Source organism: Falco punctatus (genome assembly GCF_963210335.1).
Source record: "Falco punctatus genome assembly, chromosome: 8".
In the NCBI taxonomy this organism is placed as follows: Eukaryota; Metazoa; Chordata; class Aves; order Falconiformes; family Falconidae; genus Falco; species Falco punctatus.
The window spans coordinates 8,631,973-8,655,261 of record NC_137588.1 but is presented as its reverse complement, the minus strand read 5'-3'; the positions used below and the strand labels follow the sequence as shown (position 1 = coordinate 8,655,261).

General features: G+C 51.7%; 2 protein-coding genes across 5 annotated transcripts in view; both read right to left on the bottom strand.

Moving 5' to 3' along the window:
- Window positions 1-4: 4 nt before the first annotated feature.
- PRLH (prolactin releasing hormone) lies at window positions 5-4,018 on the bottom strand. Its single transcript, XM_080399894.1, has 3 exons — window positions 2,672-4,018; window positions 1,538-1,724; window positions 5-1,274 (listed from the first exon to the last, which is right to left on the bottom strand). The coding sequence occupies exons 2-3, from the start codon at window positions 1,635-1,637 to the stop codon at window positions 1,114-1,116; spliced, it is 261 nt and encodes an 86-aa protein (XP_080256020.1). The 5' UTR covers window positions 1,638-1,724; window positions 2,672-4,018; the 3' UTR covers window positions 5-1,113.
- A 73-nt stretch (window positions 4,019-4,091) lies between these two features.
- The window catches only part of MLPH (melanophilin), a 30,458-nt gene continuing 11,260 nt past the window's right edge, over window positions 4,092-23,289 (bottom strand). Inside the window, exons 7-17 of one of the 4 annotated variants that reach the window (XM_080399851.1) lie at window positions 22,624-22,819; window positions 21,226-21,386; window positions 16,570-16,653; window positions 14,617-14,808; window positions 11,440-11,634; window positions 9,051-9,206; window positions 8,849-8,941; window positions 8,294-8,359; window positions 8,074-8,131; window positions 6,553-6,650; window positions 4,092-6,161 (exon numbers count right to left, since the gene is read on the bottom strand). In XM_080399851.1, coding sequence (XP_080255977.1) covers window positions 6,135-6,161; window positions 6,553-6,650; window positions 8,074-8,131; window positions 8,294-8,359; window positions 8,849-8,941; window positions 9,051-9,206; window positions 11,440-11,634; window positions 14,617-14,808; window positions 16,570-16,653; window positions 21,226-21,386; window positions 22,624-22,819 — 1,326 coding nt within the window. In that variant the 3' untranslated portion in view covers window positions 4,092-6,134. The remainder of the gene's footprint in view (window positions 6,162-6,552; window positions 6,651-8,073; window positions 8,132-8,293; window positions 8,360-8,848; window positions 8,942-9,050; window positions 9,207-11,439; window positions 11,635-14,616; window positions 14,809-16,569; window positions 16,654-21,225; window positions 21,387-22,623; window positions 22,820-23,289) is intronic. The other 3 variants (XM_080399853.1, XM_080399852.1, XM_080399854.1) reach the window with 3 other exon arrangements.

Sequence of the window (23,289 nt, the reverse complement as noted above, 5' to 3'; positions counted from 1 at the left end):
TCCCCTCACCCCACCAGCCCCCACCCAACCTGTTACAGGGATCACAGCCCATACTCTGGAGAAATCACCAGTTTATTACTAATGTAAGAGCCTTGTCTGGTGGTAGAGCAGGGCCAAAGCAAATGCCCTGCCTGCAGCACAACGCAACCACTCAGTTTTTGGAGCATGCCCTGATGGTGATGCCAGCCCATGGGACGAGGCCTGGCTAGGCTGAGCTCAGCCATAAGGCAGCAGACACCCTTGAAGATGCTCCCCATGGAGAAGAGCGGGACTACAGTTCCCTTTGTCAGGCTTTGCGAGGTCAGCTCCCCGCTGAGGACCACCCAGCACCCTACACCAGCTGGGGACACTGACCTGCAACACTTCCCCAGGGCTGAGCCACCCTGAAGCAGGACCAGGTCTCTATCTCAGCAAGAAGGCAGATTTGCTGCCTCCTCTTACCTGAATCCCCTGCTTTAGGGCAGCTAGGTGCTAATTGCCACTTATCCCCTCACCTGCCCCCTCCCTCCCAAGATTAACCCTTCCCTCCCCAAATAGTCCTAGCCCCTCAATGCTGCACCAGGAGCTGCAGACAGGGATGCTGAAGGTCACCCTTCTCTGTGGCCCCTCTCGCCTTCAGACTGGAGATGGAGTAAAATGGTCTGGCTTGGGAATACAGCTTATGAGGGGACATTTGGGGACATGCAGTGCCATGGAAAGGGCCGTGTATTCTCCCTGAAAATTTTTGACCCAAGCCATGGAAATGGGTTGGCTTTTTGTGAGCCCGCCGCTGCTGAAATGAAGGTGTCGGGGGCACTCATGGGTGCCAGCATGATGCAGGGATCCCATGGGATGCACCTGGGAAGGGGAACCCTCTGGGGCTTATTTTTAGGGTGTTTTTTGGGTTGTGGGCTTATAAGCATACTGTGTTGCGCAGAGGGAAGTGCTGCCACACTGCATGCACTGCCAGGGCAGACTGCAAAGCCACGGTGAGCATCAGCAATTTTTGGGGTCACATCCCCAACTCATGCCCACCTGCACACGCACCCCTCCCCACCCCCCCGCTGTGTTTCAGAGCAGAGAGGCTGGAACATAGGGATGAGAGGGAGAAGGGCTTTTATTGTTGGCTTCAGCTCAGGGGCTCCGCTCCTCCAGGGGGTGCTGGGGGGGGGCGCAGACTTGCTGCCGGCCAGCCCCCCGAGGATGGGTGCCCTCACCCAGGGCTTGCCGCCGCCCAAACCGCCCCACTGGCCTGATCCCGCGTCCTGTGTACCAGGATGGGTCAATGTCTGGGTCTGCAAGGCAAAAGCAGAGGAACCATCAGGGGGTGATGGGGGAGGACATGGAGGGGGGAACAGGGCATTGCACCCATAGACTGGGGTGAGGACACCCCAAGGGAGCAGAAAAGGGGCTTGAGGGGGATAAAAGCTATTGCAAAGGCTGTTTCAAAGCAAGCTTTGCTTCTGCATAGTGGCTCCCCTCACCCCCCACTAGTGCAGCTGAATCTGGGGATGCAGAGGGGTCTGGAGGCAGGGGGGTGGTGGGAAGAGTCCCTTACTCCTGTTCTCCATGGAGCGCTCGCGGATGCGGCCGTGGGTGACAGGCAGGGTCAGGCAGGTGAGCAGTAGGCACAGGAGGCAGGCGGCCCCCAGCTTCATCCCCAGCACTCTCTGGCTGCGTGGCTTGATCCCAAAGCCTCCCGGTGCTTCCCACTGGTGCCGCAAAAACGGTGGCCTCCAATGTGGCTGTGAGAGCAGAAAGGTTTGGCTATTGCAGAGACACTCTGCTTGGTTTAAACTCTGGCAGGGTGAGTCCCCCATTGGGAGGGAAAGGCTGCAATGGAGGGGACGGGGTGACTGTATCACTGCTGCCGCAGGGTTACTGTCACCGTCACAGCATCCCCAGGCTTGGGGCAGCTTGATCAAAACCTGGGCGTTTTGATGGGGCTGGCACCTCTGGGGTAAATATCCCCTGCAAACACGAGTTGTACAAACCTCATGTTCATTAAAACAGGTGTTTGTCCTAGCCTAGCACCTTAGGCCAGGCCTGGCGTTCTTCTTTCTCTCTAGGACCCCCAGTGTGCCCATGAGATCCCACAGTCCAGGAGATGGGGAGAGGGGCCACCACCAAAATGCACGGCTGGCAGCACCAAGCAAAGGCTGCAGCGGCACAAATGGGTTTTGTTGCCAGATGCTGGGTGATGGATGGACTGTGGCCACCTCTGCAGCCCTGGCACCCACCCCTGGACCCAGCTGCTGATAATGATAACCCGGCAGCACCCTGTAACATGCTTTAGGGCACCGAGGCAATGAGCGGGACATTGCAGGGTGGGCTGAGCAATGGGCTTGATTTCTGCAGCCACATGCAATGAGGGAGCAGGGCAAGGGGGAGAAGCAGGAGAGCTGGTTAAGCAAGATGCGGTGGGGACCCAGCAGCAGCTTTATTTCCAGGGACTTTTGCAAAGGAGAAGTTTGCAGCATGCCAGGCAGGAGCTGGACTGGGCTTCTGACAGCTCAGGTTTACTGCGGCCACCGACTTTTTACAGTCCCCTTTTGGAAACCTCCCAGCCGGCTGGACAGACACAAGGACACAGACACAGAGGCAAAGCAGCGCTCAGGAAATTATCCAGCAACAAAAGCGTCATGAGAGGGAGAGAAAAGCAGCATTTCCCCTCTGCCAGGGTTGCACTTACCGTGGCGTGGTGAGGCGAGGTGCCCAGCTGCCGTCCCGCTGAGCCAAGCGGCCACCGTCTGAGCCAGAGTCCCCTCTGGGTGCCGTTTTTATGGCCAGTTTCGTGCTGATGTCAGAGGCGAGCCCCAGCAGGGACCAAGCCAGGGCATCTCCCCTCCCCGCTGTCCCCTCTCATCAAATCAGCACAGGGATTTTCGTGACTCAGAAGAGACCAGCGTTTTGCGCTAGCTGAGGCGGATAGCTTGGGAATATGTTAGTCCCTGTCCTTGACCCACTGTTATTTCAGACAAGGGGGAATTTTCTGCTCCATCACCCTGCCCGTGGGGAGCTCCTCACCCACCGCCCACTGGGGGGGTTGGTGGGTGATGCTGCCCTAAATGCTGGGGTCCTGCTGCCACAAACCTGCTCCACCGCGAGAGTTATGCTGGATGCCACCACCCTTTCTCCTTCAACACCCCCTTGCCAAAACCCCCCTGCTGCTTTAAAGAAACCATACAGAGAAGAGGGGAAGGCAACTTGCTGGGGCATGTGGGCTGGTAGGAATGGGCTTGTCCCCACTGCAGGAGGGCTTCATATCTCCCGTTTTAAATGGGTTAAACCGCACCCAGGGAAAGATTCCTGATGATGTTTGTCCTGCTGGATGTGATGCTGGAGGAGCCAGCTCAGGGCCAGTAGGTATGCAAGCACAGGTGCACCCCCAGGCTAAACTGGAGAGACTGGGACTTGAGACACCCTGAAACAGGGACATCTCTGTTGGCAGGATGGCAAAGACAGCAGCACTGGTGGGGTGTGGGCAGGGGTCTGGCATTGCCCTGGGACAAATCTCCATCTCATGCCATGGTCAGCTCTGATGCCTGAGCACAGTGTGTTGAGGGACAGTCAAGGAAGTGGGGTGGGACCCAGGGTGGGACCCAGGGTGGCTGCTGCAGAGGGGCATCAAAGGCAGGGAAAGGGGTGAAGAGAGGAGAAAAAACCCCCACATTAGCCAAGGAAAGCTGGACCGTGAGCTCAGCAGAGCTTTCTCCACCCCAGGGTTGTTGCTATTATTTAATGCAGATTTAAAGCAACCCCTTGATGTTTTGGGCTTGTGTTCCATGCAAGTCAGAGCAGTGCATTTCAGGATCATCCCCTACTTACTCCCACACCGTGCATCCCCTTTGCCCACCTGGCCTCCCCACTGGGTACCACTGACCAGCGCTCATCACACCTCCGGCTCTGTGACCAGCATCTGGCAAGTCATATTGCGGTCCTGTTCATCACCACCTCCCCCTGCTCTGCTTCGACGCCACTGATCCAGCTCCTGTCTACTTTTGCCTGCCTACTTTTAAAGTAAGGGGTGCACCAGCTGGTTAAAGGAGAGGATGGGAAGAGAAAGGAGCCTTTGCTCGAGTGAGCTGGAAGAACAGACACTGCAAAACGGGTTCTAGGATCTGGACTTAAAATTGGCTTTATTGCATGATTTAGTGTACATATATATAATCTCTACACAGGCAGATGGGGTAGGAAACCAGCAAATAACAATGTGGCTGACTACAGCTGGGACGATGCCTTAGTTTGTACTGCTGAGGCTCGCTGCAAGGACTCCCTTGCAGAATCAAGCATCTGAGCGGTTGCGAGGAAGGACTTGAGTTATGGCTGAAACCAGATACCGCAAGAGATGTGGTTGGGGTGAAGGCTGAAGCCTTGTACCAGAGGGGTGGGTGCAAACCCATAGCATTGCCCAGATCCTGGTGGAGCTCCTTTCTGCCAGCCAAGGAGCTGCCATCCTAGCCTTGAGGCCAGCTGAGTGGCAAGAGATGCACCCAGCAATGCCGTGGTGTCTGGGCGAGTTTCTACACCACCAGTGGTTTGCACTTACCCTTTTGAACTTCAGGCCAGAAGGATTTCATTTTAAAAGAAGAAAGTGTTTTGGTTTTTTTTCCAGCTGGGAAGCCCAGACTTAGGACTTACAAGACTGCTGTGAGATGACGGCAGGACCAATTTCTAGGCAGTTAGCAGTCTCTACTACTACCAAAGCTAAACATACGTGTTACTTGCATGAGAATGCATACTATCGCTCATAATTAAAGTGGTTTTAGTTCAGATGCACAGGAATGGTCCAGCCTAAGTGGTCATTGATGGGAAACTGCCAGTATCAGCCTGACATCCCTGCTCCGGCTGCAAGCGATCCTCCCCATGTCACCCACTGCGGAAGGAGGAAGGTGGGGGCTATAAAGGACAGGGACAAGCAGGTACTGAGCAAAATTTTTTAACATGAATCTCCTCCAGGGTGACCTGTAAGAGAAAGCAATCCTCTCCCTATCCTGATGTCCTGGGAACTGATCCACCAGGGTTAGTGGATGTGAAGAAATAAATTTTGGAGGGAAAACATTTGGGGTGTCTGGGGGAGGGTGTTACCAATGCTCCTGTCACCTGGCAGGAGCCCAGGGCCACCGCAGCCCCCAAAGGCCATCACAGCCCCTCTCCAAGGACCAGAGGGGTTCTACAATCCCATCATCAGGGACAGGGGACATGCTTGTCCACAAAGCACCTCTTGGCACAGGCTGACCCCTCTGTAGAGTCAGGGAAAGCCTCCAGAGAAGCACCTATGTTCTGCTTGCTGGAGTCCTTCTAAACTTGCTGGTATAGCCTGACATGGAGAGAGGATATCTTTGAGAGCTGGGAACAACCAATCCCCAGCAAGCCTCCAGCCTTTCTTCCACCTTTCTTACCACTGCTTCCTGCAAGCCTTGCCTCACTCACGTCCTCAGATGGTCACAGCTGCTTCATGCATGGTGGCAAGAAGCCTCAGCAGGTGTTAGCATGACTTTGTGCAGAGATCTGTTGGCCAAGTGCTTGCTGGGAGTGAGCTGGCACTGCTTTCACCCTGCTTTGCTGCTCAGGGAAGGGAGGTGATGCTCCAAGGGACATCGCAGGGAGTTGGACCAGCACTGGGATGTGATTCCCAGCCTGGGATGCCCGGGTTCCTGCTCTACCTGGGGTACCCTAAGGGCATCCTTCACCCACTGTCAGCTCCTATCCCTGCTCAGCACCAGCTTGGGAGAAAGCAGGGACAGGCATTGACAGCTTTTACCAAGTGATGACCATGTCACCACCCCCAGTCCCCATACTGAGAAGTCATGCTGACATCTAGGTCCCTCTGAGGAGGTCACTCCTGCTCTGCACCTCTCTGGTCCCCTTAGCTGATCTGGTACCAAAGAGCTGCCCAAGGCCAAGGTCTCATGCCTGCATTCTCCCATGAGAGCCCCTGGCCAGCTGTTGGCATGCCAGTGCCTCACTCTTCTCCTTGGCAGCTCTTGGCAAGACCTTCTGCCCATGGCCTCCGGCTTCCCTCCTGTCCGGCGTTTCAGGGAGAGGCGGCATGGGAGAAGGAAGAGCAAGTGTTGGGGGGAAGGCGGTGAAGCTTTGTGCTGAGGTCTTGTCTTGGTCAGTGAAATGCAGTGGCAGGAGAGTCCCCCCTCTCCTCAGGACAGGTGGGTCATCACAGGCTTCTGTAAGGCACCAGAAGGAGAAACCTCAGGTCACCGCTGGGCCCGCATCACCCCAGGTGAGGAGGCCAGTGCGCTCCTTGTCCCCTCCAGCTGCCATTGCATGGCAGGAGGACTTGCCCCATCCCATGGACCATGCAGGCAGCAGGAATTCAAAGATGTACATCTTGTTTGGTCCCCCCACCCTGGCACTTATGACATCCCAGGCCTCAGTGGGTGATGCCCAGGCATGCCTGCCCTCAATGGCCAGCATGGAGAGACCAATGCCTAGAGCTGAGGGCTCCACTGACTCGAGGAGAGCACAGGCAGGGACAGGTTCCTCTGTGCAAGCCCAGGGAGGCAGGTCCCGTGGGGAGCCCAGGCCAGCAACCCTCCTGAGTGGCTGTGTTCATACCGCAAAAAGCCTCTCCACTCTCCTGTTTTTCCCGTTGGGGTTTCTCTGTGTCAGGGAGCCACGGTAAACAGAGTTGCGGTCAAAGGAATCATCGAGACCTGTAGTGAAAGAAGGGAGGTGAGCCTCATCCCTCACCCACCACACTGGAGGTTTCAGTTACCCACCAAGTCACTTGGGTTTTACTATCCCCTGCCGGCTATGGGTTTTGGACGCATCCCTGCACTTCCCTCTCCAGGAGGGTGGTGGGAAACCCTTTGACAACAGGGAGGAAAAAGCTGTTGCTACTCGGGTTTCCAGAGTGCTGTGAGAGTTGTGTCAGCCTGCCAGCGGTCAACAGTCGAGATCTCTGCTCTAGAAACTTCCACGGTACAGCAAAAGCCGAGGAGCTCTCACCACCCAAGCCTACAACACTGTCTTGACCTACTAAGTCATCTCCTCTCCTCTGCCACCAGCTTCTGCCAGCTGCACCTTTGCAGGCCCAACTTTGTAAGTCTACCCTGCAGGGAGGGTGGTCAGGAGACTGAGTCGCCCCATCGCCCAGGCCAGGCATAGCGGATTAGGCTTGCCTGGTGACATCTGTGCTGACTGCACATCCCTCTATCTGCTCGTGGGGCTGACATGTTCCCCAGGCTGCCTTTATCTGGCTGCCCTTTGCAGGAAGGAGAGCAGATGACTCCTCCTCAGCATGAGGAGAAGAGACCTTTCTACCTAGCAGCCTCAGCTTGGGAAACGGCACTGTTAATTATCTGCAGGCGTGGGGGAAATGCAATTCCTTCTCTGCATTAAATGATCTCTCTCCTGTTCCCTCCCTTCATCTTCCATTATCTGGAAGGAGAGCCATTCTTTCTGCCTGTAAGCTTAAGAGGTGAGATAAGAGAGAAATAGAAAAGTCATTTCCTAATGGCTTGCTTATATCGGTCAGGGTGAAATATTTCCAGCGTTTGCCCCCCTACCACACAAGGTGCTGTGCCAAGTTTCAGGTCATCATCTACTTTAAAGCACTCCCAAGTTGCTGTTTGTCATAGCTGCATAGCTGGGCGGTGGAGGGCCTCTTGCCCCCCACCAGAGATCAGTGACTGAGGCAGGTGGGCAACAGGGTGGAGGATACCTTCCCAAGGTGGCCAAGCAAGGAAGAAATTGCTGTCAGAAGAGATGATGGGTTTGGACGAGGCTTTGGGGTCTAACAACCAACGGGATGCCACAAATGCAGTAAGGCAGGTGTCTCCCTGGACTCGGAGGCGGCAGGAGTCCAGGCTAAAGAGAAAGTCCTGGTTCTTGGAGGAGTGAGCCAGCTCAGCCTGACCTGTCACTGTCCCTGATCCTGCCAGTTGTCTCCTCCTTTCTAAGTTAGCCACCACAGGTTTCCCCTGTGGCTGTTCTAACAGGAGGCCACGAGCACGGGCGAGGGAACCCCCAGTGCAGATAAACAGCTGGATGCAGAGAGAGAGGACCAAGCATCCTCAAAGCGAGCCCATCCACCCACACGTCCCCACCTCCCACGGGCAGAGCTGCGGTCCTTACTGGTGATTTCGAGGGGACTGTTGAACTTCCTCCTGAACCCCTGCAGTCCGGGCATCCCCTGCAAGAGAAGAGGAGCAGCCTGCTGTGGGGAAGGGGATTGGAGGACAGAGGTCCCCTACAAGGCCACCTCTTTGAAAGCAGATGCCTGGAGACTTTGATTGTCTCCAGGCTTAGTGCCATACCATATGCACTAGCTGGCACAGATTAAACACATACTCACTTTAATGTCATCCGAAGACTCCCCAGGACTGCTGCTGGTGGGGTCGGGAGAGTGGAGGCAGGCAGCCTGTAGGCAGAGGAAGGACAGAGGTTTCTCTTGGGGGTGCAGAAGAGGCAGACAACCCGGTCTGCCTTTCTTTGCCTTTTCAGCTCTTGTTTAGCCTGGACTGATCCTAAGGTGAGCAAAAGAGGCAGCGCACTGCCACGGCAGTAACTCTGCCTGAGGAATTGTGATTATAAAAATCAGGATGGAAATACAAGAGCTGAGTCCAGGCTGTGGAGGACGCAGCAGCCCTGCACGCCCTACCTGCAGCCCTGGGAAGAGCACTGGTCCCCAGATACAAAATCCTGTAAGGGATCAGCATTGTCCCCCGTCCTCAGTGAGACATCCACTCTCAGAGCCTTGGGGCAGAGTACCAGGCAGCAGGGAGGGAGCTGGGCACAGCTCAGCAAGCCAGGCAGCCCGTCACAGCACCCAGGGGCAGCAGCAACAACCCAGGGGAGCACACACATCTCGGGGCTGGCACCTCTCATACCCACCGTCCTCCATTCTCACCTGACCGATGGACTTCTTCTTCGCCTTTTCCATTGACTTCACTGTCAGCCCTGCAGCGGACAGAGCAGCAATTCGAGATTCGATATCCGATATCTTTAGAGAAGGAAAAGAAAAACCATACAGATGGTGGCCAGAGGGTCCATCACTGGCTTTGTTTGTCGTCACTGGCTGGGCAAAGCAGCTCTCAGAACCGAGCCCTCACCTCGCTCTCTGCCTGCTGCACCTGCACGGCTGCTGAAGCCACTTTGTCCTCCAGCTCCGACAGCTCTGAGTCGGTAGTGCCGCTGTGCTGAGCCCCTTCCTCAAGTTCCTTCAGGGTCTTCTCAAGCCGGTAGGTCTTCCCAGCAGTCAGGTACACCTGAAATACAAGGAAAAAACCCACACTGCAGAATTAACCTCCCTGGAGTCCTCCTCTCCTGATGTGGCTGCAGCCCCAGACGTGACAGCTCCTGCCCCTATTTTACGACTACCTTCTTGCCTTGCAGCACAGACAGTACCAGTCAGCTCTGGCAGGGCTTTTCATCTCATTTCCTCCCTTCCCCAGGCTTTTTGAGAGCAATTACCAACCAGCTGAAGTGGTAAAAAGCTCAGTGAGAACACAGGAAGGACCAAAAGTCAGTCATCTGCTCAAGAAGCATCAGCATCATTACACTGTCTGCTCAGAGGAGAAGCAGGTACCGGCAAATAAGTGCAGGCTGCCACGTCCTGCGGTGGCAGTGAGCTGGGAAGGAGACAGACTGACTTTTCAGATCCACTCAGTCTGTTTTAAGGGTGTCTGTGCTGCTGGGTTTCCTGGGAGTAGGGTCAGAATTTGGGAGTTTGGCTCTGGGCAGTTAAACAACCTAACCCGTGCAGAAGGCAGCTTTGCCCAGGAACTGCTCTGAATGCCCAGGAACAGTCCTGGCAAAGAGCCCCAACAAACATGCGTGCAAATGGAGCCCAGTGCAGCAGTGGAGTGAACATGGGGGTGCTGACTGGGGGTGCACAGCGGCTATAGGAAGCCTGGGGTGCACAGTGGCTACTGGAAGCAGCATGCTGCCTTTGCTGTCTAGGTAAGAAGGGTAGAGGGACCTATCCCAATAAACCCACTGGTTTTACCATCACTTGCCTTCTCCTGGGCTACTACAAGGATGCAAGTCCAAGCAAGGCAATTTAGGAAACACTGATATGTTGGTGTACAATCACACAAGATGATCAGAAGGGTTGTGGCCACTGTTTTGCTGACTGGTCCCAAAATCTTGGCACTGCTAATACAGTTCCTGCTCCTCTAAACCTCTCTGCTTTTCCTGGCTGGGTATTGTGCAAAACTGCCTGGCATGAGCCCCTGCACGCACCAAAGTACAGAGCGTCCACCCAAATCACAGCAACATGCCCCACATCCCACAGGTCCCACTCACCCCAGCGCAAACCCTGAAGACATAACAAATTGCAATTGTTTGCGGGTGCTATCCCTGAAGCTGCTCAAACTATGAGTCACAGGGACACAATTTGTGTTGGGCCATCAGTCTCCTGGCACCCTCGGAGGCGGGTGGAATGCCTGGGAGAGCAGAGCGGGGAGCCAGCCGTGACTCAGCCGGGCCCCCGAGGGAACCGCAGGATGAGCACGCACCCCATCGCCTACCATCACCTTGCCCCTGCCCTGCTGCTGACCGCGGCAGCACTAAACCCAAAGTTCACATCCTTCCCAGCCCTATCCCCTCTCCTGAGACAGGGGGAACATCAAAACCTTCACGCAGGCACCCCTTGTCCCCTAGGACACTGCATTTGGCCAGCAACCAACTGGGTGGTGCAGTTTCTGAGCACATTCTCCCAGCAGCTCCCTGCTTTTATGTATAAGCTTTCTCCAACGAGAGACGAGGCACAGAGTGCATTATAAAACCCTGCTCCCCATTGCAGTGTGTTTGTGACAGTGAAACCTGACCATACAGATGGAGATGCGACTGTTCGCCCCATCTTTGAACTGTTTCTTTGGTGCTTGGTAAATGACACTGTGGATGCAATTCATTTCCCATGGGGAATCAATCGATTCATTCGGGTTTGCAGTAGCTAAAAAAATTGTTTATTGTGCTTTACAGTGTCATGCAAACCTAGCAGGGGATTATGGTCTAGGTGTAAACTTATCACCTGCATGAGCCCATCAGCCCCAGGCAGAAGTCAGCCTTAGTGAACAGATAGGTCATGCTATCCTCAGTCGTGAAAGCCTTGATGAAACGCAGTGCTGGGCAGGAACCAAAGAGAAGCGGGACAAAAGCTTTTGCTGCAGCTGAAGCACAGGACTGCTGAAGTCCAGCAAGACAATGCTACAGCAAGCTGGGGACTGCACTTGTCCTCTCTCCCTGGCCCTCACCTGGGGGAACCAGGAACCGAGGCAAGGAAAAACACAAGGCAGGGCATTGCCACCTGCTGTTGTGCCACCTCCCTTGTAAGACAGCCCTGGCCACCATCGGACAAGACTGGACTCTAATCCCTCTGTGGTGCCCATCCTTGTAATGCTGACCTACCCACTAACAAGAATTTTGGGGCAGTTTCTTCCGTATTCCCACCCCGCCCCGGTGCCCTCCCTGCTTGATGAAAGCTTTCATGAACCTTACGTTTTCTTCAAGCTCACGGTACACTTCGGCCACCTCTCTGCCGTCTCCCAGGCTGGGAAGCTGCCCCGCGAGGAGGGCACAGCTATCATTGCACTGGGTTTCTCCGTGCAACGACTCACATACCGCTTTCTCCGTGGCATTTATGGCTCTCAGCACTTTGGCCGTGATTTCGCTCAAAGCCTGAGCCGATGACCTCTGCAAACGCCCGTCACAGCCAAAGTGGAGGGTGGGAGGGGGAAAAAAAAAAGGACGTTATTTTAACGTGGTGTACAAAACAGCGCAAGTCGGGGGTGAGACGGGCATTGGACCTTCAGGAGCTGTAGAAAGATGAAGCAGCGATAATTAAAGGGCTTACGCTGTTCCTGAAGGGCTCTCCACCAGAGACGGATGCGTGGCTAAAGCAGAGCTTTGATCTCAGCCCGTGCTTTCTGGAGGATGGCTGTGACAAAAGAAGTCATCTCAAAAGGCTTGTAAAGGAGGTTATCCAGGGATGTGTCACTCGCTGGAAGTGGTGCCAACAGGAGCTGTCTGACAGCAGCAGCACCTGGCCACCTGAAGGCCACCCAGTTACTCAGCAGTTAAGATCTAATTGCAGTTAAGATCTAATTGCAGCATATTGCTTTACACTTCAGCAGGCCCCAGCACAGATGCAAATAACTCCTTAAGTTTGTGGCAAAAGAAAAAAAAAAAAAAAACCAACCACAAAACAAACCCATAAAACTATTGTATTGCCACACTGCCAGAACTTGGGACTAAAGTCCTCTCTTCCCATGCCAAGGAGCACTGATGGCAATAATACTCCTAATTGCTGCCTTTCGCTTGATAAGGCACTAACCACATGTAAAAATAGACTGAAGAAATCATCATCTCTCTCTCAACTGATAATTCCCTAGAAACCAAGGAGATGGGGGGTGATATATGCACTGGCAACAAACAGTCGTGTTTACGACTGCACGTATTTCCAGGCAAGCCGTCCTGCAGAGAACCAGCTAACTCAGTCCAGCTGACATTTTAATCATTTTATGGTACCTTCATGGTACAGCAGATTTTTTCCACACTTTCCATTAGGACTATGTGCTTTCATCGCAGTGTTCCCCAGTTAGAAGACTTCCTCCTGACTGGAGAGGGGACTCACATAAAACTGAACTCAGAATCATGCAAAACCCAAGCCTGGATCTGGTATATAAGGGCATTTCTAACTCAATACTGCCCAAATTAATTTGAGTGTTACCGTAAAGCAAAAAGATGAATTTGGTTTCACTTCTCACATTTGGTTCCGCTTGTGCTGTTGCAACCCAGCTGGGTCTCTCTTTGCTAAGAGTGTCACCTGCCTGCAGGACCCCACTGAGAGACAACTGTGCCTGTGTCCTCCCTGCTTCATAGCTGGGTTTTGGTCAAAGAAAGTAGCATATCTGGTGAATCCAGGCTTCATTTTATGAGAATCAAGAAGCTTACACTGATATCCTACTGACGTCTCCTTATTCCTCAGCATAGGTCAGGGTTTGATCCTCTGTCTGCCACAGATCAGCAGCTCACACAGGAATTAACCCCCCTTGGCTTGGTGAGTTACCACCTCTGTGTGGCAACTAACTGGAAATGGTTACTCAGAAGACGCACATTGTTCAACCCATGAGTAGTAGTAAAGTCTGGCTGCAGCGATGATCTAAAAGCAGCTTTCAGGAAAAAGGAGGCAGAAAAGGAGGCTTTTAGTAAGGATGCAGTGTACTGCTGATCCAGTGGCAGTAAGAGGGCAGCAAATGGTTCCAAAAACCATGAGGGAAGCTGTCCTAGGAATAGTTGCTTGCTCTCATCCTGAGATTTTACATAGAACCATGCAGAGACTGATACCTGACACAGACTTGCTAAAAGCACCATGTGCACGCGCAGCTGCACTGTCCAAGCCCAGCAGCAGCCGGGCTTTGCCTTGCGAGGCTGAGAAACGAAACCACATTAAGGAGAGGCCTCGTGGCACCATGAGACACTCTGCAACCTCGGATGAAAGGAGCTTTGCAGGAAAGGAGGGGTACAGCTTGGGCCCTGCTCGCTTCCTCGTGCTCACCAGTGGTGGATGAGTCTGAGCAAAACACACACGTACCCCATCCATGGCCATGGCAGAAGGGAAGGGATGAACAAGCCATTCGACACCCAACAAGGAATGTTGACCTCTCCATTTCGCGCTAACGGACCATCTCAGGAGGCTCTGTGCAACTGGAGACACACAAGATCTCCTTTTCTTTCTGAGTCACTTGGGCTGTCATCGGCTGCTCGTCCCCAGCGCTGTCACCCAGCCCTAGTGCCTGCCGGGTGAGGTGAGGGGGAAGGGGTCCGGTGCCTACCTCTGCCCTTGCTCTCCTGCCAGGGAAGCAGTTCTCCCCTGCAAGGCTGCACCCCAACGAACGCCTCTCCAGCCCTGCTGGAGGGATACAGTGGGAGAGAGGACATCTTTGAAATGCACCCAGCAGGCAGGGGGATAAATCAGAGCTGCACTGGGCCATGGGGGTGAGGGACTCTCTGGGGTGATTGGGAAGAGGGCTGTATAGATGCTGTGATCCCTCCTCCTCTCCCTGACCCATGTCCCCACAGATCAGCCACACCTGGGTAGGGGACAGGAGCCAACACAGTGCTGTAAGTACAGGAGATGCTGACCTAGCAGAGTGGAAGCAGGACCAGGGATTTTGGAGCACTGACAGGTCTGGAAGACACATTTTCAGGCAGGTGCCTGACAAAGGCTGCCAGTATTCAGTCATCACCGAACCGTTCTCTAACCCCAGTACTCTCTTCTCCACAGTGACATTCAGATCCTGAGACAAGTCTTCTAAATAGATGTGGAGGTTGTGTGCCTCTCCATAACAGGCAGTAGCCTGCAAGACCTCCACTCATAGGATCATTTAGGTTGGAAAAGACCTTTAAGATAAGAGACTTTACTTTTGACTCTTGGATGAGACTGGGAGAGCCTACAAGGAAAAAAGTCCAGATCCAACACTCCGGGACTTCCCTATCCTTTGACACTGTGTTAAAGCAGGCAGCTAAGTCAGACACACCACAGCCCTGGAAGGCATCAAGGGGGAGGTGTGGGACAGAAGAAGAGTTGCACTATGGTGTAAGCCATAAACCACTGAGAGCAGAAGGAACCACAGATGGAGCCTAGCATGGTATGGGTGGGGGGACACAGATTACCTTTTGAGCATCTCTGGCCACGTCATCACTGGAGGAACTAATCTCTGGTTTCTTTGCTCTCTTCTTTTCTTCACGCTCTTCTTCTTCAGAAGAGACTTCTTTGTCACTGATGTTCCTCGCTAACTCCTCCAGCTTCCTCTTCAGCTCCTCCTCCTCGGCATCAGGATCAAGTTGGGAGTCTGCAGCTGGAGACTGAAGGAGCAGAAGGGAGCTGTGTAAGTGTCTCCTGTGACGGACAACAGGGCATGCCCAGGTCCAGACACACTCACCAAGACTGGCCAGCAGAGGAGCTCGATGAGTGTGACCACAGATGGACTTTGCAAAGGGGACTTCAAGCCCCCCTCGCTGCACCCATTTTTCCGAGGGGTGGTCAGACTGCCCAGGGGTGCAGCAGAACCCAGCGAGCTACACTCTAACTCCATGCTGAGGAGTGCAAACCCTTCATCTAATGAACCTCCATTCCCATTTTCTGCTTCCCCAAGAACATGCTTGATTTTCCTTTGGAAAATTGCCTTTCCCCCCTCTTAAAAAGATGTGCACGGGGGATTGGGGGCCAAAAAATACTGCGTTTTCATTAGGAACCACAGCCTGGCTGGTGGCTCCGAGCACAGAGATCACAACGACACAAAGACATGGTCCACGAGGGTAAAGGAAGCAGCCACATGAAATACCACTCCTCGAGGTAGCTTTCAGAGCCTCTAGCTAATCTTTGCAATGAGAAAACACATAGCAAGTTTTCCTGTAGGATAGATGGCATATTTCCACCTCGCCCTGTTCTTATGTACAATTCATGGTACCTGGACAATAATGCTATTAAGCTCCCAGGCACTGGAAGGGATCTCCAGAAGTTTCTGAACTCATTGTCCCTTGCGTTAAGATGGGATGACAATGATCTGTGTCATACTTGGTGGGGTTTTGTCTAAGCTGTTCTTAATGACCTTGAACAGCGGTGCGGCATCCGCAGCAGGCAATCTTTCTGCCAGGTGGCCTGTTCCCAGGCTCTGCTATCCTTTCTGCTAGAAAGCTTTGCTTAGAAGTTGACCTCAACCTGTCCCATAGCAGTTTAAACCCGTTGCCTCTACTCTGATCTGCCCTAGACACGGGACTAAAGCACAGGAACCTGCAGATGTGCCCATCTCCTACTCCCTTGACAGAAACACTGAATGATTACAAACACGGCCATCCCCATTACAGATTTTAGAAAAAAGAAGACATTGCATTGTTTCATTTATGCCTAGGGGACTTCTCCATAATTATCACTGTCCATTCTACTGAGCCATCAGCCACCAGAGCAGCTCATGGTGATGGGTTCACACAAAGGAAAAGAAGAGTACATAGTTTAAAATTAGAAACCCAAAATCAATGTTAAGCGACCTAAGTATTCACAGATTCTAGATCCCTGCCCAGCTCTAACTTAATTTAACTGTTTTGTTCCAAGCTTGATGGCATGGTAAGACAAGGGCAGCTCAGAAGAGAGACAGAAATCCTTCTTGACTCAGATCTCATATTCACAATAACCAGGTGACTTCCTCATATGTACTAATTGAGTTTCCCATGATTTCAAATGAGCTGTCACAGCTCTGCGGATGTAGTGACATCCACTTAACCCTACTCCTGAAATTAGCATTTCATAGAGTATCAACCTGAAACCAAATTTTCCTTGTGCAGAAGGGCCAAGGAAGGCACTGGCTTGCATGGGGGCCTAAAAGCCACGAGTTTAATTCGCTTCTGTTTCTGTTCTGCCATGCAGTGTTTTCTAAGGCATTCCACCACCTGGAAGAGTTTCCAAGGCGAAAGCAGGGGATTAAACTCAACCAACCTGAGTCTTTTTGTCTGCCTGGCTTTCTCCCTGCAGTGCTGGCTGTTTCAGAGTAGCCCCTCCAAAGAGCAAGGGAAGGGACCAGCACAGCCCACGCTCCATCCCTGCAGAGTGCCCCGGCTTTGCCCGGTTACCTCGTCAGAGCGCACCAGGATTTTTTCCTCCAAACGGTTCAGCATGCGTTCAATTGCAGACATGCGTTTGTTGAGCTCATGAATCTAAAGGAAAGGGGAGAGAGAGAGAGAGAGAGAAAACAAGTAGAGAACAGACCAGCCACCACTACCAAGACAGTAAGAAAACAGTGCAACCAACAGAAGAAGCAAGCAAGCAGCAAGACACCGCCACCGTGTGCCAAGTTAAAAGATGTTAAAAAATAATGTCTTTTAAAAATTGCCCTGGATATGCTGATGAGCTCCAGGAGGTGCACAGCCTCACCTCGAATGTGGAAAACTCAAAGTGATGCTGAGTACCCAGCACACTGCAATTCCCAACAAAACATTGGTAGCTTTGATGTAGCGAACATAAACCCGCATCCCGGCCCTGCTGCATACCTTGTCCAGACAAAAGCATCAGGCTGTCACAAAGCCATCTATCTTGCCATCATTTTCATGCTGCCTCTAATTCAAGTCAACATCAGTTTTCACTTCCTAGTAACATGTTTCTCAAGCAGCTACTACCCCATCACCCCACTTCCAATACAGTGCTGGAAGAGAAGAAGGTAAGAATTTCCCTTGAAAAATTCCAGATAGAAAAACTTAAAGTTTTCCCCAACACAATTGGAAATTCTCTGACTTCTCCATGCATTGATTTACCAAGATGCTTGCCCCTTTTTTCTCCCTCACTCTTCCAGCTGAATAAAGGGGCATGGAGAGAAGAGTAGAGAAGAGAAAGACAGACAAAATCCGAAAATCAAAGATAAGTTAATTTATGCTCAAGAACCAAGACAAACTTTTGTGGTTAAATCACTGAAAACATTAAAGGAAGCTTTTTTTTTTTCCTTTTAGAAATTGAAGTTCTGTTTTCTTAAAAAAAAAAAAAATCTTTCTCCTTTGATCCAAACAAATAAAACACAAATGATGAGAAATATTGCCCATTTTATAACACTGCCTCCCACATCACTGCTCTTCTGAGTGGCTGCCTCCCATTCAAAGGGGAACAAGCAGCAAATGCAGTAAGTAAATCCAGTAACAAAGAGATATGTGAGGGCTTGGCTTTGTTTCTGTAACATTTCCATCCTCTCACTTAGTTTTTGTGCTTGCTAGTGTTTGATTCATTAGTTCCTCACAACAGATTGCACCTTTGTAAGGGAAGATGAATGTAAAAACCTGACACTGGAGAGCAGAGCTCTGTAATTACCATCTCAAACTGAATGTATCTTTAAGCAACATTAAACCCACAGGCAGGAAGCAATCCAGTCCCTCTCCAATCCATCTCTAAGTGGTTTCTCAGCACTGTTTAAGGCCTGAGTCTTGCATCGCTCCTGGTGACAATGAGAAGTCTGTGATGGGCCATCAGCTTCAGAGGAAGAGATGGTGACGAACTGAGCACTGGTACTTCCCTGTCTCCATAAAGCAGAAGCTGGGAGAGGTCAGAGCATAATGCACAGTCTGCTGTTGATGGGCTACAAGGATAGAAGCTGAAGAGCTCGCTTTCACTCTCCTTGCCAAGCAAGGCTGGTTTTAATTCATGTTGGTCACCATTAGGGTGCATCCACATGAGGGGCTGGACCGCCCTGCGCTGCTCTCTGCCTGACAAAGGCTGGCAAACAGCGCTCTGTGTTACAACATTTAAAGTGAAGAGACTTAAACACAGCACATAAGGAGGACATCAGTTAGGGCAAACTATCACTTGCTGCTGGGGAGGGAAGACAGGTTACTCTAGCAGAGGCGCTGCCTTCAGTCTCTCAAATGCTCAAGACCTCTAAGAGAACCTTTATGTAAAGAAGAGGAGCCAGACATCATCACAGCTTTGGGAATCCAGAACCACTGAGCTCCCCTGAGATACAGCAGAACGTCTTTTGGGGAGAAACTTGGTAAATTGGCACTATTCCTTATGGCTTGGTCCTGTTCCTGCCTGGCTTCTAAAGACCTAAAGGCAAAGACCTGCACAGTTACCGGTTCAGGGCTTCTTTTTATGTCTCATCAGGTTTGAGAGCTTTTTTCTAATCGTGTTTTGGGTTTTCTTTTTAAATTTTGCTCTAACACCTGGAGTCACAGGGCTAAGGGACAGCAGCTGTTTTTGTTAGTGTTTCTTGTGTTTGGGACCAAACAGTGGATTCCTTCCAGAACTAAAGCAAAACCAATTTTCAGATCAAACATATTTTGACAAACCTGCACCTAAGGCACCTTTAGGGAAGAGGGTGATGTCAAAGTGACGCTGGGCAGAGAGCTGAGCTCTCCACCTCTTGAAACCTTCAGATTCCAACAAGGTGTCTAACCAGGAAAGCATTGCTTTTGAAGCCAGGCTGTGGGATTCCATACAGAGTTAATGGGAATTAGCAAACGTGCTTCTGGACCCTACACCTCACAGGCCAACATCCTGAACCACCAGAAGGCACAGCCTCTGAGAAGTGCAGTGCCAGGGTGACCAGTTGTACTCAGCCAAGCTCGCTGTTCTCTGGGATGTCTCATCAGGGACTGGGATACCCCAGAAGCCCTGATGAATGGCTACATGACATACCTTGGAAGTGCCTGTAAGCAAGCAACTCAAGAGCCGTCGCTTCACTGCTCAGGAGAATGCAGTCCACTGCTCACTGTCCCAGATCCCTCCTGGCCTGTCTCTGCCTTCCTGCCAGCCTCAGCCCCTCTATCTCCTCCAATCTCAGGACAAGAGGATGGACACCAGCCTCTTCTGAACCTCTTCCAGCTCTGCCGATACAACAGAGCTGAATAGCACTGAAACCTGGATGTTCTTGCCTTCTCTCTTCCTTGGGCTTGTACCTGGCCTCTCCTTGGCCAATGGTGACTACAACGCACATGTGCATTGTTCTGAAGTTAATGGTCCAGCACAGAGCTGGGTCTTTTCCTGCTGGGTGAGGAGAAGGCTTGGTGGGAATACGGTTGCTAGCTGTAAACACATCAGCAGCACAAAGGGCAGGAAGGATAAAGAGCCATTTAAGCTAATGAACAATGTTGGCATAAGAGCAAATGGGGTTAAATTGTGAGTAAGAAGATGTCTCGTAACCATTAGAGATTTACAAGGCTCCACAGCAGCCTTGGCACTGGTGTGATGCAGCAAACCACAAAGCTTGCTGGACCGCCCTGAAGCGAGAGCTTGCCCAGCTGATGGAGGAAGTCATCTGAAGGGTTGGTAGGAATTTGGCCCCATTTCCCGACTGCAAAGCATGGTGCACATTTCATGCCTAATGTACTGTGGCCTCATTAAGAACACCCAGTCCAGGGTTCTTCCATTTACTGCCAACTCAAAAAGGAATGGCATTTACTAATTAAAATATGTGCCGAGAGAAGGAAAAGGCATAGGAAAAGTTTCCCTACACAGACACATGAAGTGTGGTGCTGAGGGATGGTCGTGGTTATAGATCCCTGCATTGATTACCCAAACCCAAGGGTATTGGATGGGGTTCAGGACATGTAAAATTACAAGCTGTGAGCAGAGGCTGGCAGCTGCCTCTCCCTGTGTATCTGTAGCCAAACATCACCCTGCATTTTGCTGCTCAAGAGGTCTGAGGAATGCTTTACCATTCTCACCACCCACCCTTCACAAAGGTGGCATCAGGAACGGCAAGTTCTTCCTTGACAATTAAAACACAAGCTTGCAGCCTTTCTGACACCTTTCTCCAGAGTGCTCCCCCTATTATCATCATTCAGGAGTGATATGTGACAGGTTGTCCTGACCCAGTCCTACTGGGGCAGGAACACTACATGCTGCAGAGGAAGAAAAGGATCTTGATGCTTATTAAACATCTCTCTCCAAACCTCTGCCTAATCATTCAATTGCACACTCTGCACATTCAATTGAAAAAAGCCTTTTTGGGGACACAGAAAACCAAGGTATTTCACAGATTGATAAGGACAAGCTGGAAAATTAACAGCAAAGAAGGCAGGTTGGTTATTGTGGCAGCAGCGTGGGTGGAGCGCAGCACCAACCAGCGCCTGATTTTCTCTTTTCCATGACTGCAAAAGTAGAAGGGCTGGAAGGAGAACCTGGGAGAGGAAGCACAGAGCTCCAGCGTATTTCTGCATCATCCTAAAAGGGCAGAGAAATATCTACTCTCCCTCATCTTGATGAATGAAGGAGCCCTAAATGCACCTTCTCAGGTCTCATGTCCTGTTCCCATTTCATGAGCACCTTGGCAGGTTCCTCACAACACAGTGCACAGGACATGGCCTGGGCATTCATTTTGGTGGTGGCATCTAGGTGAGCCAGGTTTTAGGTCATCCCACAGGCCCACTGTATTGCTCTGGCAATGCAAAGTGGCTACACCCCCAGTTTCTTCAGTTCCTGAGCTGAAGAGGATGACGGATCTCAAGTCTGCAGAGATCTGGGACCCACTCTGCTCCCTCTTGGACCTGCACATGGGGAGAACAGGCACCAAACCACCAGTGCACAGAAGGGGCAGTGCTTGTGTGGATACCTAGGGCACACCACCTTTTCTGCTTGTGCTCCACATCCATCCATGCCAGGAGACTATCGTGGTCGCACCCTAGTTTGCCATCACTGCTTCTCTTCTCTGAACCATCCTGTACCTCACAGATAACAACTGCTATTTATAGCAAGAGAGGCTTGGCCACAGAATTGATCTCACAAGAGTTTCAACAGCTGTTTGGTACCTGATTCCCAGAGTGACTGATGTTCTCCTGGGAGGAGGCTCTGTTCCGGCGTTTCATGTGATGGGGTGGGTAGGCAGGGAACTGGGCTCCCTTCACATCCTCATCAGAGGTGTCCATATCTGCAGAGTACCGGGACTGGGGCTGCTCGTTCCAGGGGCTGCCTTTGGAGAGAGAAGGTTTCAGCACAAAGGTACAAGAGATTCACACCCCTGAGGTCCTTGCTGGACATTGGCCCCATCCTTAAGACAAGCAAATAATAAGACACTTCTCCAGATCACACTTTCTATCCTTTGGCTGAAGATGCTTCTGCAAGAGAGACCAAGGTTAAGGATGGCTACGCTGGACCAGGCTGCAGCTCCACCCGCTGTGGCCACACAGCACCAGGCCCAGCACAGTCCCAGCCTGGCGCTGTCCTGCCCCAAGCAGCCAGGACCCTCACTGAAAACTGCTACTGCCTTCCCAATTTTGTCAGAGCCCAGGTTTGGACGCTGCCCTTCCTGCATTGTCCAGGTGATGGAAGTTGTTTAGATCAGGCTAGAGAGGTACCAGGATGGACCACTGAAGAGTGGAAAGTCTCCCTTTTAAAGGAGAATTACAAATGAGACAAAACCAATGAGACAAAATGGAATTAACAAGCCAGAGTGTCACCCCAGCAGGGCTCAGAGTGGGAATTTAAACAATGTGCAGTAAGGTTTACCCAGTGTTTCCTAGTGCCCTGAAAATACAACCAAGCAGCTGGACACCCAGAAGGATATATCCTACAGCTGCACGTACACAAACCAGTTTCCAGCCCTCCTGGCTCTGCTATCCCAGCAGGAAAAGGCAGTTGTAGGAAAAGGCAAATTCTGCACCATCATTTGTGAGGGGCTTTATAGAAACCAGGGATCCTGTAGCCTGCCAGTGTGTCCTGCCCAGCTACAAGGATGCTACTTAGCAACCCCCAGTGCTTGCCTCCTGTTCTTGTTCAGTCTTACTCCAAGTCCCCTTGAAAGTAAACTTTGTGCACCCACAACACCCTTTGGCAAGGAGTTGAACTCATGTACCGCTGCCTGCAGGAGGAAACACGTCCTCCTGTTTCTAGCAGCATCCATTTCATTGTATCTGGTTTCTACCCTGGACAGGACTTTTAGGTATGAAAGGGACGGGCACCTTAAGAACCACCCCTCTGGCTTTGAGAAACGCGCTTGTGGGGAGCAGGACCTGCCCATCACTAGATAACTTCAGCCGATTCTTTCATGAGAAAAATCACTTCTGCAGATGGATATTTTGTCTTGACCCTCAGGCCTTTTAGCGGTTTTAAGACTGTTCAGAAAATTCAAAGACATTTTCATTTTGGTCCAACACTTGCAGCCACTTGTCCTCGAAAGGATAGAAGAGAGCCTGGCCAGAGGCACCTACCAGCTTTTGTGTTTCTTTCCAGGCTCCTTCTCCGTGAATTGACGGTGAGCCGAACCTCTGTGCTGAAGTGCTGCTCCGGCGGGCTCACGCCCCGTCCCTGCTCCTGCAAGATGTGGTGGAAGACCAGATCTGCATCCGCGATCCTGGACTCCTTCTGGGAGGCATCTTCAGCTGAGTTGGGGAAATCTGGGAAGGACTGAGAAAGGAGGATTGCTGCTGAGCAGCTGCCCGTGAGGACTCCTTGCCTCTCCTGACCTTCGCTAACAGCTCCTAGCCTGATCCTCCAATACGTGCATCGAGTGACCTTTTATGATGCCAGTTCCTAATAACACACACTTTAAAGACTTTACCTTGCTGGCAAACCTTGAGCAACGTTCTTCTCGTCACTGCCAGGGGGCACTGTTAATTTTTTCACGAGCTAGGCTAAGAGTTCTAGGCTGCAAAAAGCTCTGGGCTTTTAAGAGGCTGTGCCCTCCCACTTAGTCAACCACCAGCCACCTTCTGCCCCTCCGAAAATCTGCAACCGATATATCTGATTCAAATGATCTCGACAGAGGCCAGCCCTCCCTAGACTCACGTTGAATTCTGTTGCATAAAGACGGGCTTATATGAAGGAAGAACAAACCTACTTGTTTGCCCCAGCTTCTTAGCAATTTGCGTGGCCTT